The 12,635-nt window shown below is 35.6% G+C and overlaps 2 protein-coding genes across 5 annotated transcripts in view; one reads left to right on the top strand and one right to left on the bottom strand.

Moving 5' to 3' along the window:
* Window positions 1–2,931, top strand: part of ssbp3a (single stranded DNA binding protein 3a) — a 37,751-nt gene extending 34,820 nt beyond the window's left edge. For all 4 annotated transcript variants that reach the window (XM_059502239.1, XM_059502238.1, XM_059502237.1 and 1 more), the window contains 6 exons: window positions 20–86; window positions 215–285; window positions 395–464; window positions 590–618; window positions 1,437–1,538; window positions 1,615–2,931. In XM_059502239.1, the coding sequence (XP_059358222.1) occupies window positions 20–86; window positions 215–285; window positions 395–464; window positions 590–618; window positions 1,437–1,538; window positions 1,615–1,644 (369 nt within the window). In that variant the 3' untranslated portion in view covers window positions 1,645–2,931. The remainder of the gene's footprint in view (window positions 1–19; window positions 87–214; window positions 286–394; window positions 465–589; window positions 619–1,436; window positions 1,539–1,614) is intronic.
* Window positions 2,932–3,027: 96 nt separating this feature from the next.
* On the bottom strand, window positions 3,028–8,482 carry mrpl37 (mitochondrial ribosomal protein L37). The gene is made up of 7 exons (XM_059502235.1): window positions 7,964–8,482; window positions 7,581–7,764; window positions 5,975–6,090; window positions 5,072–5,257; window positions 4,732–4,883; window positions 3,989–4,192; window positions 3,028–3,208 (listed from the first exon to the last, which is right to left on the bottom strand). Exons 1-7 carry the CDS (start codon window positions 8,346–8,348, stop codon window positions 3,131–3,133), a joined length of 1,305 nt encoding a protein of 434 aa, XP_059358218.1. The 5' UTR covers window positions 8,349–8,482; the 3' UTR covers window positions 3,028–3,130.
* Window positions 8,483–12,635: the final 4,153 nt, after the last annotated feature.

The raw sequence follows: 12,635 nt of genomic DNA, 5'->3' as shown, positions 1-12,635 counted from the left end.
TGTAGTTCTGCTTTCACAGGGTCCTCCAGGAGGAGCAGGAGGTGGTGGATGTCCTCCAGGAACACCCATCATGCCAAGTCCAGCAGGTAATGGCTTCTCACATTTCTGTCTTCTGGCCCTTTGCCATAGAAATGTTGCCTGGCTAGGGGATGTGAGAATAGAGTTTTCATGGTGACTTTTTAAAAAGCATACACCTCCACATCTGTGTTCACAGACTCCACTAACTCGGGTGAAAACCTCTACACATTGATAAACTCAGTACCACCAGGAGGAAACCGATCTAATGTGAGTTACTCCACTCCTCTGCTGTCTTTATTGTCATGTAGTGTTCATGTTTATTTTTTATTGTGTCTTAATCTCCCTATAAATGCTGTCTTGACATGTGTGTTTGTAGTTTCCTATGGGTCCTGGGTCAGATGGCCCAATGGGAGGTTTGGAACCACATCACATGAATGGCTCACTGGGTAAAACCATTCATCATAGCAACTACATAAATTGTTAAAAACATATTTTACCCTTGCAGTTAGATAAATGAACATCATGTGATATGCAAATTATGATTGTTGATTCATTTTTACTTTTCTCACAGGTTCGGGTGACATAGATGGACTCCCAAAGGTATTATTAAACCTATTATTTAGACCAATTATTTCTTTTGAAATTTCTAATGCAGTTAGAATGTTAGAATCCAAAATGAACTTTACTGAAGGATTTTGAATATGACTTTAAAATATCAAAACATTTATCTAGAGTTCATTTTTTTTAAACTAAAACCTATTAACTTAATATTAACTTAAATAATCTCAACTTTAAAAATGTTCATTATAAGCTTTATAATGGTTAAAAAGTAAACTGTTACAATTGGAATAATAAACGTTTCCATTTATCATAGAAAACCTGGAAATATCAGGGAAATTGAAATTTGTGATTTTCAAATTGGGCAAGATCAGGACAAATCATAGTCTTGGAAATTTCTATGTAGAACAAAATTTCCATAAAATTATTAAACAACACTGGTAAGAATGATTTCTGAAGGATCATGTGACACTGAAGACTGGAGTAATTGCTGCTGGAAATTCAGCTTTGCAATGACAGAAATAGTTTTCAAATATATCCAAATAAAGAAGTTATTATTTGTACAGTTCTAATGTATTTTCGATCAAATAAATGCAGTCTATAATGGATTTGATTTTTGTTATTATAAGTTTATTAATTATAGGTTGTTAAATATTTGTGTTTTGTAGTTGTCAATAAATGATAAAACACCACAGATCATTTAGGCCTACTTAATCTTAGTAATGATGGCTTTCAGATATGTTACATGCCTATAATTATACATTTTATTCTCAATAGTGTTTCATCCAATAAAAGTATCAGTAAACTAAAGAGTATTGCTGACTGACATCTTGATGGGGTTTATTTCTTTACAATCTCAGAACTCTCCTACTAATGTAAGCAGCATGAGTAACCCACCAGGAACGCCACGAGATGACAGTGATCTAGGTGGAAGTTTCCTACACTCTTTCCAAAATGAAAACGTGAGTGCCAACACAGAAACATTTGACTTGATGGATTTTGGCAGGCCTGTATAAATTAACTTTTCTCTTCCTTCAGTACTCACCAACAATGACAATGAGCATGTGAAGGATGAGCTCCGGTACCAAGACACCAAGGACCAACCTCACCAAGAACCAGAGTGAGTCTAACCTCACACATCTATAGGAACCAATTCCTACCGCAGCTCTGGATGAGGTGGATGCTTCTCATTTCAGCACGGATAGTGGAAGGACCTGTCTGAGATGAGAGCGCCATCATTTTAAACCACTCTAATATTTTTAAATAACTTTAAAAAGAAGCCCACACACACCAAGACAACATAAATTTGCTTCATTTTTTTAAGTGGATCTCAAAATTCAGGACCATGACAACATATACACTGTCTTTCTTGTATTTCTTCAGCGAGGATGTGCAGCATGTGTGTAACATTCCATTAGAGTATTTTAGGATCTAATCTCTGATATTTTAAAAAGCCTCAAAACAGGTTTGTCACTCTGTAATGGCTTTCTTGAAAATTGCTTAATCCCAAGGAACACCTTTGGCTACAGTGGATTTGATACGCTCCAATGCGAATGACAAAAAAAAAAAAAAAAAGTAACTACCACTCCTGTTCAATGGTATATTTTATAACAATGGATTTTACTGCTGAATCCTTTTATTGAGCATATTGTGGGACATTTTTCCAGTTTTCCATGGCACACTCAGAAGATGACTTGAAATTAAGTGTTTTTCGGTGGGAGTTTGGTCAAACACTGCATCTTTTCTCACTGGCTCCCTTTTCATTTTCCTTTGTGCTGTTGTATGGTGTTTTGACCCATTGATGTTTGCCTTTAGTCGCAGTTAAAAACGTGCTGAAAACACCAAAAAGACTTAGCCAAGAAAGCATGCCCTCTCACATTAAACTGCTTTTATTTCTTTTCTTTTTTGAGAGGTGTAAATATTTGTATTAACATGAATTCAACATCTGAGACAAATTGAACACGTTTCATAGACATGGTGAACAGAAACGGAATACTGAGTCCCTGAATAAAGGTGGTGTCTATATTCAAAAGTAAAAATTCTTGTGTGACCACCACACTAAGGTGTTTGCAAGTTCCTGAGTTTCTGTGGGGGGATGTGGTTAGCCACAGTGAGGATGATTAGCTGTCCTTCCTATCTCCCAGTTCAGTGACCAAGCTTAAAAAAAAATTAAACACTTTTTTTGTTTATATATTTTTAAGAACTTTCTCTTCCCTACTTTGTCTTAATATTGTACCGCCTTACTTGACCTGTTACATCATGTTTTTAGCCTTAACTGTATGTATTATGTTCCTTGTAAGACACAGTGAAATGACTTGTGTAATTTTTATGATTAAATTATTTTTTGGTTCATACAACTATTTCAAGTCTCATCTTTTCTGCAAGTAAATATTTATAATAACGAATGTTTCTGTCAATATTAGTTAAAAGACATTGAAATGAACAGTCATGTTTAGTCTCAACTGCCAACATTTTATTCATAGTTCTTATTTATTTTTTCAATTATGAGAGTTTGACATTTTGATATAATTCTGGCAAAAGTGCTGTGGTCTGTTCACACTGCTCCATGTAAGTAGAGTGCTAGGAACTTCTTGAAGGTCTCAGGCTGATATCCTGACAAACCAGCAGGGACCTATAAATAAGAGCATAACATGTTCAGTCGACAAACCAACAACAATGACAAAACTTGACACCACCTTCTTATATATCACAACTCTGTTAATGGAATTCTAATTTGTTCAGCACAGAATTCCAAGTATTGTACAGCACTTTCTGAGCAAGCAACGTTTCCTTGTAAGCAAAAAATAAAGAGTGGCATTCTGCACTGCACAAATTCATCTGAGATGGTCAAAACAAATGCAAATACATACGTTTACCCACATTTAATATCAAAAACTAAATTTAAGAACCTTGCTATTAAATAATGTTTAAATGTTTGTTGGATAGGGCATACACTACTGATTTTTTTTAAATATTTTGACTGAAGACACTTTTGCTTACCTATGCTGAATTTATTTGATTAAACAACAAAAAAAACAATTATACAATAATATTGTGATGTAATATTGTTATTACATTTGAAAGATTTTTTTATTATTATTATTAAAGTATGTATATGTTGGCAAAGCTGAATTTTTAGCAGCCATTACTCCAGTCTAGTGTCACATGATCCTTCCAGAAATAATTATAATATGATTTGGTGCTCAAGAAACACTTCTCTATTAACAAGGTAAAAAAAAAATTGCAGCATTTATTTAAATTAAAACAAATTTGGTAACATTATTAATGCCTTTACGGTCACAATTTAATGCACTATTTATATATAAAAGTATTAACTTCTTCTTAAAAAAAAAATCATTTCAGTGTCAAATCTCGATAGTCAAGAGTTAATTTATCTGAATGAACTCTTTACCTGCACAACTTTCTTCTTGATAAGAGGCTTGACCTTGGCAAACTCATAGAGAGGCTGGTCCTCGTCCACCCATGCCAGATTCTTCACTCCACTGTCAGACTGCAGGTCAGTCGTGTTGAGCTGAAACACCACAAACTGGAAGAGACGGCCGTTAGTGGCCACGCTCTGCACCACGATGGGCTTCTCCAGGACACTGGGCTCCTTCTGCAAAAAGGTGAGAGAACATCTGTAAACTACTTCTTTGCTTTATATCATTACTGACAAACTCAACTGAACATGCAGAGTACAGAAGAAGTAAGTAAATATTTAAGACGTCATCAAGATGAAGAATGATCGTTGTTGATAATCTTGTTTATTTCTACGTGCCAATATAGGAAAACAAAGGAACAAACACCACTTATTTATCTACATACATTTTGCACTAAATAATACCATTTGGACATTTTTTACTGATGTTAAAAACACTGAAACAGTTTGAACGAATTCACAACAATTAGCAGTATATACAGCCTTGTTAAAGACCAAGTGAAAATTGTATTTAATATCTTTGTGGAAACCATGATAGTGAAACAATTACATTAATTTGAAAAAATTCAGTATTTACGGTCACATTTGATGAATTGAATACATCCTTGTTGAATAAAAGTATTAATTTCTTAAACAAAAAAAGCAGCAGTGTACATTGTGTTGCCAAGCCCTTATCAATGGTTCTAATCAGTGTTTTAAAGATGAAAGTATCTTACCCCATACAAGGCTTGTGCTCGAGCCAGTGCATTTCCAAAGGTGAACATTACCATTTTAGCACGGAGCTGTTCAGGAAGGAGTTTTGGGGCATTGCCCATCTCCATCAGGAAAAGAGTGTGGGCATGAGGGTAAGGATAGTCCTCTCTGAATCCTGGCAGCAGGGAAATAAGCAATTAATTAAATACTAATAAATGTGTAAATGATTTTAAATTAAACATGCTAAAAGTCACTTTTAATTACAAAAACGCTGACTGACTGACCACTGCAATAAATGACTTTCAGTTGTTGTTGTTTTTCGGGATTTTGCTGCGAGTGATTGTTAATGAATCAATGGCTGACCTGTGTCATGCTTCTCCTGGTAAACATGTGTGTTCTGAAGGTCAATGGTGGGCGCAATGGGGTAGAAGGTCTCCAGAGCCTGATCAGCAGTGCTCTGGATCTGCTCCTGTCCAGCCAACATCGGTAAAGGAGTCATGGAGTTCAACAGCCACCCATTCTGACCTCTGACCTGAAACACGTCCTCTCCTAGAAACAGAAGTGGTTAAATAATGCATTTTTGGTCTAAATACAGCTTCGTTCAAAAGAAAAAACTATATATATATATACACACACAAACATACACATACACATACACATACACATACACACATATATTAAACAGAGAAATATATGTAAGGAATAACTAATTCATTCTACATCCAATTTGAATACTACAACATTTTGAATAAAGCTTTTATTATTATTATTATTGATACCTTCATTCAGTGTGTTGGATTGCTCAAAAATGACAGCAAATTTATATTATGAAAGATTTCGTATAAATGCTGTTTCTATATCATTAAGAAATTCTGAAATCACTGTTTTCACAAAAAATATTAAATTACACAGATATATTTTCAACATCGATAGTACGTTTCTAGAGCACCAATTCATAATAGAATGACTTCGGAAGGATCATGTGATGAATACTGAAGACTGAAGTAATAATACTGAAATTCAGCTTTGCCATCATAGCAATATATCAAATTATATATATATTCAAATAGAAAACATTTATTTCACTTTCTTAATGTTTTCACTGTATTTTTGATCAAATAAATTCAGCCTTGGTGAGCATACAGTCCCAAACTAAAATGTGTTTGTGTATATACAGAAACAATATTTGTTTATATATACACAACTAAACAGAGTATTGTAGCCAGTATAAATCTGGTCTCAAAATGTTGCCCAATATAAACCCACCTCTCCTCCAGGTCGCTGCTAAACTGTATTTCTCAGCAAGAATCCTCTTGGCTAGCTCAGGGTGAGTGACCTGCAGGCCTCCACACAGGTGAAGCAGTCCGTTTAAGAGCGAGGGACTATAGAGGAAAAGAAAATACACATAAAACTCATTTTATTAACTATTTGATGGATGTGTGCATCTCCAATCACCAAACACATGTTTCCAAGTGTCATGTCTTTTCGTGTCAATGTCAATATGGCCTTTTCATGCTCGTGGTGTGATGGGTTTTTGTGAGAAGGAAAATGTTAAGGGCCAGCAGTAGTTGGGAGATAAAACAGCCACCAAAGGGCAGATTTTAACCGGGGAGATGAAGAGATATCAAAGATGCTCTTATGAATGGCAGACCTCCCAAGAGCAGTATTAATTAATAAAGGCTTTACAGAGCCGCTGCCTGCTGAGGATGCAGACTGGCCCGTGTTTAATGACCGTCATTAATTTCAAAACACCATCAGAGCGACACAGCCCGGGCCAAATGCCACCTTCCATATTGAAGCTGTTGAGCCAATTATGAAGCACTGGGTGAGAGGGGACAGTAGCTGGTGTGCACGCTTCATTTAACCATGAGTCTGTTTATGGTACAAAGATGAAGTGAACTGCATGAACTGCACACTGTATGGTATGTTTTTAGTTAGCATTGCTTCTAGGGTAATAAACATGGTACATTAGTTATATATGGATGACCATCTACATAATGTTGTTACACATACCTATCACTCAATGTTTATTCAATCACAAGATAAACACTTTAAACATTATTTCACAAATACACTTGTGGTACTATTTGCAGTAACCAACAGATTTACCCACAAAAAGGAAACTGTGGTTGTTGTTTACATATTGAGCATGTGCAAATTTCCTGTCTAACTGAACAGTTTTTTTTATAGAAGACAAAAGGCAAAAGTCAAACTTGCGAGGTTTACTGTTCAGTTCTTAGCATTTTATTTTTGTTAACAGCACAAAAAGTACTGCTCTTTTTTGTCTTTCTAACTTAAAACGTTACATGTTTGCTTGATGCACAAGGCCAAACCTCTCAAGCATTAAACAAGTACGTTTGAGCTTTTGTTTATCATATTTTAGAGAATATTAAAATATGAATTTTATGTTCTACAAAAGAATGAAAGTCATACAGGTTTGTAATGAAAAGAGAAAACGACAGAATTTCCTTTTTTGTTTCAACCAATTAACTTAAGGAAGGATTGTTTTTAAGTTATGAAATAGTTTGCAGTATGTAATAATCTAAAACACAAAACATTGTTGGTTTTCAGCAACACAGGCTCAGAAACTTAAATATTAATCAAATTATCAACTCTGAAAACTCTAAACAAGCTCATGAGTTTAATACAAAATTATACAAAAGAGATGGTCAGTGATTATGTGTGTTCTAGTTTTTTGAAAATGAAAAAGAATGAAAGCCTGTCCAGTCATTTTATTATTAATGTGTCATTATTTCATTAATGAAGATCCATTTCTAATTAAGGAATTATGTTTGAGACAAATCCATTTTTTAAGGCAAGTCTTGTTTCTAGACTACGAAAGTGAGAACAGTAATACAGTCAGGGTACCCACCAGAACCTTTCTCTGGGTGGCCGGTGTTCTGTGGTGTCCCACAGTCTGGAACTTTTAATGGCGTTCTGTACTCTCTCATCTTGATTCTCAATCTGATTGGCTGGATATTCAGCAAGGGTGAGAATCTGATCAGGTAACCCTTTTATGAGGACGGACTTACTGAGCCAGAGGGCTTGTCGAACACCTACACACAAATCACACATTATCTGCGGTTATACACGTCAAACCGAAGTTTAAGCAAATACACAGTATACACACACACCCATATATATATATATATATATATATATATATATATATATATATATATATATATATATATATATATATATAACCAAAATATCTGTCTTTCCCATAGAAATGCACAGAAACACTATAAATACCTTCCAGCACATTCGTCCTCTGATTGAAAATGTAACATGGTTTGTCTTTATACAGAGGCATATCTTCTACTTTAGGGGACTCATAGTGATTCGGTTCTTTCCATCCACGTTCCCAGGGAGGAAACTTCGGCTTTGCCAGTCCAGGGACGAAGTGCATCCTGTCGGCATAAGTGATCGGCTCCAGTCCGGCTATTTCATGGATCACTCGAGGTTTTTTTCTCGGAAGAATCTTCCCATATAAACAAGAGCTGGTGGATAAGCAGCAACGTCCATGAGGAATCATAATGAGGACACTATGAAAGTTTTCTGATTTACAGTTTTGGCTTATTTTAAGAGCCGACGTACTAACTCTTTGTACTGTTGTTTTAAACATTTTTACTAGCATGTATAATAGGTGTCTGAAATTAATATACTAGTCTATGTTCAACAAAACCAAATGATGCTCGTCATTGTGACATTTTGTCGTTGAACTCAGTAGGCTGCCATGATTGTTCGACGTCACGTGGAGAGTCTGTCTTCTTCTGGAAACAATGGACTTGCATGTTAACAGATATTACACATTACTGCCATCTATCGATCATTGCTGATTACTGCATAAACGTACTCGAGTCCATATGCATGCGTTTCCAAAGGCCCGACGAGGGAGTATGAGATGAAATTAGACTCAAAATCAGAGGCGTCGTGCCCATTCGAAGTGAGGGGGCACGTGCCCCCTCAGATTTCTGAGCCAAGTGGATTTTAAATGCAGCTTCCAAACGAAAAAAAAAAATTGCAGAATAATATTTTTTATATATTTGATACAATCACAGCGGTGTGATTAGATCGTTCTGTGCACAGCATCAGCTACTAAATTCAAATCTGCGTTCGCTGACTGGCGCTGAGCCAGAGACAGACGCGTTCGTACAACGCTTCATGATAACCAATCAGAAACTATTCTGTTGCGCTTATGGATGCAATGGCCAATCAGAGACGTCCAGAAGAGTCATCACTGAAACGCAAGTTTTGTTCACTTGCTCGCTGACTGAATTATTTAGCGAATTCTCTCATCAGAAACAACAAAAAGTGCAGATGTGCGTACGAATGTAAGTAAGATATTCGTTTCATAATGTAAAGTGCTTCAGTGATTTTAATGGGAGTTTTTGAGAGTGCCTGAACTCTGGCTAGACTGAATGAAAATGTTTTTTGATAATGTAAATGTTCTTTACTCTCTGTAAAATGAAAGTGTTAAAATAAGTATCTTACAATATTGTTATTAAAATGTACATTAAATGCAAATTCAGTCGTATTAAAAATATTTTATGGCATGATATGGCACTTAAGTAAAAAGTCAGGTTTTTATGTGTAGTTAATAGATTACACTACATTTCCATATATTGATCAAATAGCAATCTATAAAGGTGCAAAACGCGTTTACCTACACATATTTGAGAAACGAGATATTTCCTGATATATTAAGCATGTTTGGAATTGTTTTGAATAAAAAGGAAAAAAAAAATAATAAAAAAAAATAAGCCTATATCAGTTATACAGTGCTTTCGTAGAATGACTTATACCCCCCCCCCCCCCCCCCCCCCAAAATAAATGTGCCCCCTCAAAAATCATGAATGCATGACGCCCCTGCTCAAAATGATTAATAGATGCACGCAAAAATATCAATGTACGATATGTTGCGAATAAAAATGTTCTGTTCTGCATTAATATATCATAAATTGCTCATGCAAAAAGGAATCCAAGCATATTTGGATCGGGTGACACGCTTGCATTAATTGACGTCTAGTTCGTGTTGATCTTGTTTTCAGCATTTCTCGTCCCACACAAACACAACTACTGACGAACAAGGCCCAGTGCAATTCATTAACGTGTACGCGATTTGAAAAATTTGCGAATGTGCGTCACTACACTGAAACAAATGATTTTCAACAGGTGTCTGCAGAGTTAAGAATTACATTAATGTGCAGCATTTTGTTCAAATAGAGAACAAATGTTATAGTTTTGTATTAAATTATCATAATTTGTGCATGTAGTGAAGTGATATTCAGCCAAGTATGGTTACCCATACTCAGAATTCGTGCTCTGCATTTAACCCATCCAAAGTGCACACACACAGAGCAGTGAACACACACACACACACACACTGTGAACACACACCCAGAGCAGTGGACAGCCATTTATGCTGCAGCGCCCAGGGAGCAGTTGGGGGTTCGATGCCTTGCTCAAGGGCACCTAAGAGGTATTGAAGGTGGAGAGAGAACTGTACATGCACTCCCCCCACCCACAATTCCTGCCGGCCCGAGACTCAAACTCACAACCTTTCAATTGCGAGTCCGACTCTCTAGGCCACGACTTCCCCAAATTATTATTGGTCTACCATATATATATATATATATATATATATATATATATATATATATATATATATATATATATAGGCTTACAACATTAAAACAAACATATAGATACACTATAGAATCTAGATACATTGGTTAATTAAAACAGCCCATAGTAAAATCCGTGCCGTTCAGCCTGAGCTCGGGTCAGGCATATGAAGAGGACAATTTTTTCATGTGAAGAAGACCATTTTTTATTTTTTTTTAAACAGGTTAAGTACAAAGCCTGGTTTACATAGGCCTAATAAATAATAGTCTGTAGCATTCAAATTCAAGTAGCCAACATTGTGACATGGAAACATTTAGATTCGTGCCAAATGAGAGAGTAAGGAAGAAGATTATAGGGTCAAAAAACCTTTTCCAGAATAAAGTCATTAGCCTATAATGCAAGATTAAACTCATTAAATATCCAGCAAAATGTAGAAATAAAATATTGAGAATAGTATTTAGTATAGTTTAGTTTAAGTTAATTTAATAATTTAATTATATAATTTCAGCATCAAGTTAGGCACATCAACCATAACCTTCAAAAACAGCTAGAAGCCTTGGAGTTATGATTGATGATCAGCTGGCTTTCTCAGACCACATTGCTAAAACTGTCCGATCCTGCAGATTTGCTTTATTCAACATCAAGAAGATCAAGCCCTTTCTTTCGAAACATGCTGCACAACTCCTTGTTCAAGCTCTTGTTCTGTCCTGGCTGGACTATTGCAATGCCCTCTTGGCAGGTCTTCCAGCCAGTTCTATCAAACCTTTACAATTAATCCAGAACGTGGCAGCAAGATTAATTTTTAATGAGCCAAAAAGAATACACATCACACCTCTGTTTATCATTTTGCACTGGCTACCAATAGCAACTCACATAAAATTCAAGGCATTGATGTTTGCCTACAAAACTAACACTGGCTCTGCACCCATTTACCTAAATCTGTTACTTCAGACTTATGTGCCCTCTAGAAGCTTGCGTTCTGCAAGTTAACGTCGCTTGATTGTGCCATCTCAAAGAAACACAAAGTCACTTTTACGGACTTTTAAATTAAATGTTCCCTCCTGGTGGAATGACCAGCCCAACTCAATCAGAGCAGCTGAGGCCATCTTCAAGAATCGGCTTAAAACCCATCTCTTCCATCTTTATTTGACCCTCTAACTTTAACACTCACTATTCTATATTCTTTAAAAAAATTAGGATTTGAACTTGTACTTCCAGATCTGAGAGGTTGTAAGTGCCGACTTGACGTTGTGCAGCGAAACTGAAGTAAAGTGCAAAAGTAAATATGTCGTAAACGTGTGTATGTCATTTTCTTTGTATGAATGTCATTCTACACATTTGTGACTATTAATCTACAACTTCCAATTCAAAACACGGGTGTTTTGATCATTGTCTGTGTGTGCAAATTGAAAGATTCAACTTTTCACATCAGAGCTGTGAGTGTAAATTTTAACTTACAAATACAAATATGACAAGTTCTCACATTCAGATCTTCAACCTCTCGAGTTTTGCTACTGATTTACCTTTATAAAATTCAAATGAATAAAAAAGAATCGACTCAGAAGAGACATGGATGAATGCACGCGCTTCTCCTGATCCACAAATGCACATTAGAATCCCACGCACAAATTATGATAATTTTTTAATACAAACTATAACATTTGTATTCACAAATATGTCTCTATTTGAACAAAATGCTGCACATTAATTTAATTCTTAACTCTGCAGACACCTGTTGAAAATAATTTGTTTCAGTGTAGTGACGCACATTCAGAAATTTTTCAAATCGCGTACACGTTAATGAATTGCACTGGGCCTTGTTCGTCAGTAGTAGTGTGTGTGTGGGACGAGAAATGCTGAAAACAAGATCAACATGAACTAGACGTCAATTAATGCAAGCGTGTCACCTGATCGACATATGCATGGATTCCTTTTTGCATGAGCAATTTATGATATATTAATGCAGAACAGAACATTTTTATTTGCAAACATGTCTGTATATGTACAAATCGCTGCACAATCATTTAATCCCGAATCAAACTGAAAGGCATTTGTTTGTGGTTCGTAAGATACATGTATAAAATTTATGTAGTACATTGATATGTTTTGCGTGCATCTATTAATCATTTTGAGTCTAATTTCATTAGACAGTTCCACTCAAAAAGACTAAAACAAATCATTTCATATCATAAAGTTGCAAATAAATTACAAATAATCCTTATATGTGTCAGTTTGCTTTAATGAGTGTGTGTGTGGGGCAGGTTGATCTCAATGTGAAATAAATGCTTTCTTCATG

This window comes from Carassius carassius, chromosome 20 (assembly GCF_963082965.1).
Source record: "Carassius carassius chromosome 20, fCarCar2.1, whole genome shotgun sequence".
In the NCBI taxonomy this organism is placed as follows: Eukaryota; Metazoa; Chordata; class Actinopteri; order Cypriniformes; family Cyprinidae; genus Carassius; species Carassius carassius.
The sequence above is the reverse complement of the archived record's forward strand: the minus strand, read 5'-3'. Positions and strand labels throughout refer to the sequence as shown.

What these genes read in the sequence shown, in the direction of transcription:
- mrpl37 (XM_059502235.1), bottom strand. Translation starts at nt 8,348, where the DNA reads ATGCTAGTAAAAATGTTTAAAACAACAGTACAAAGAGTTAGTACGTCG. An exon ending in GAGGACGAATGTGCTGGAAG is followed by an intron (nt 7,765 to 7,963) that starts GTATTTATAGTG and finishes ATTTGTGTGTAG; the next exon opens with GTGTTCGACAAGCCCTCTGG. An exon ending in TCAAGAAGAAAGTTGTGCAG is followed by an intron (nt 3,209 to 3,988) that starts GTAAAGAGTTCA and finishes TCTTATTTATAG; the next exon opens with GTCCCTGCTGGTTTGTCAGG.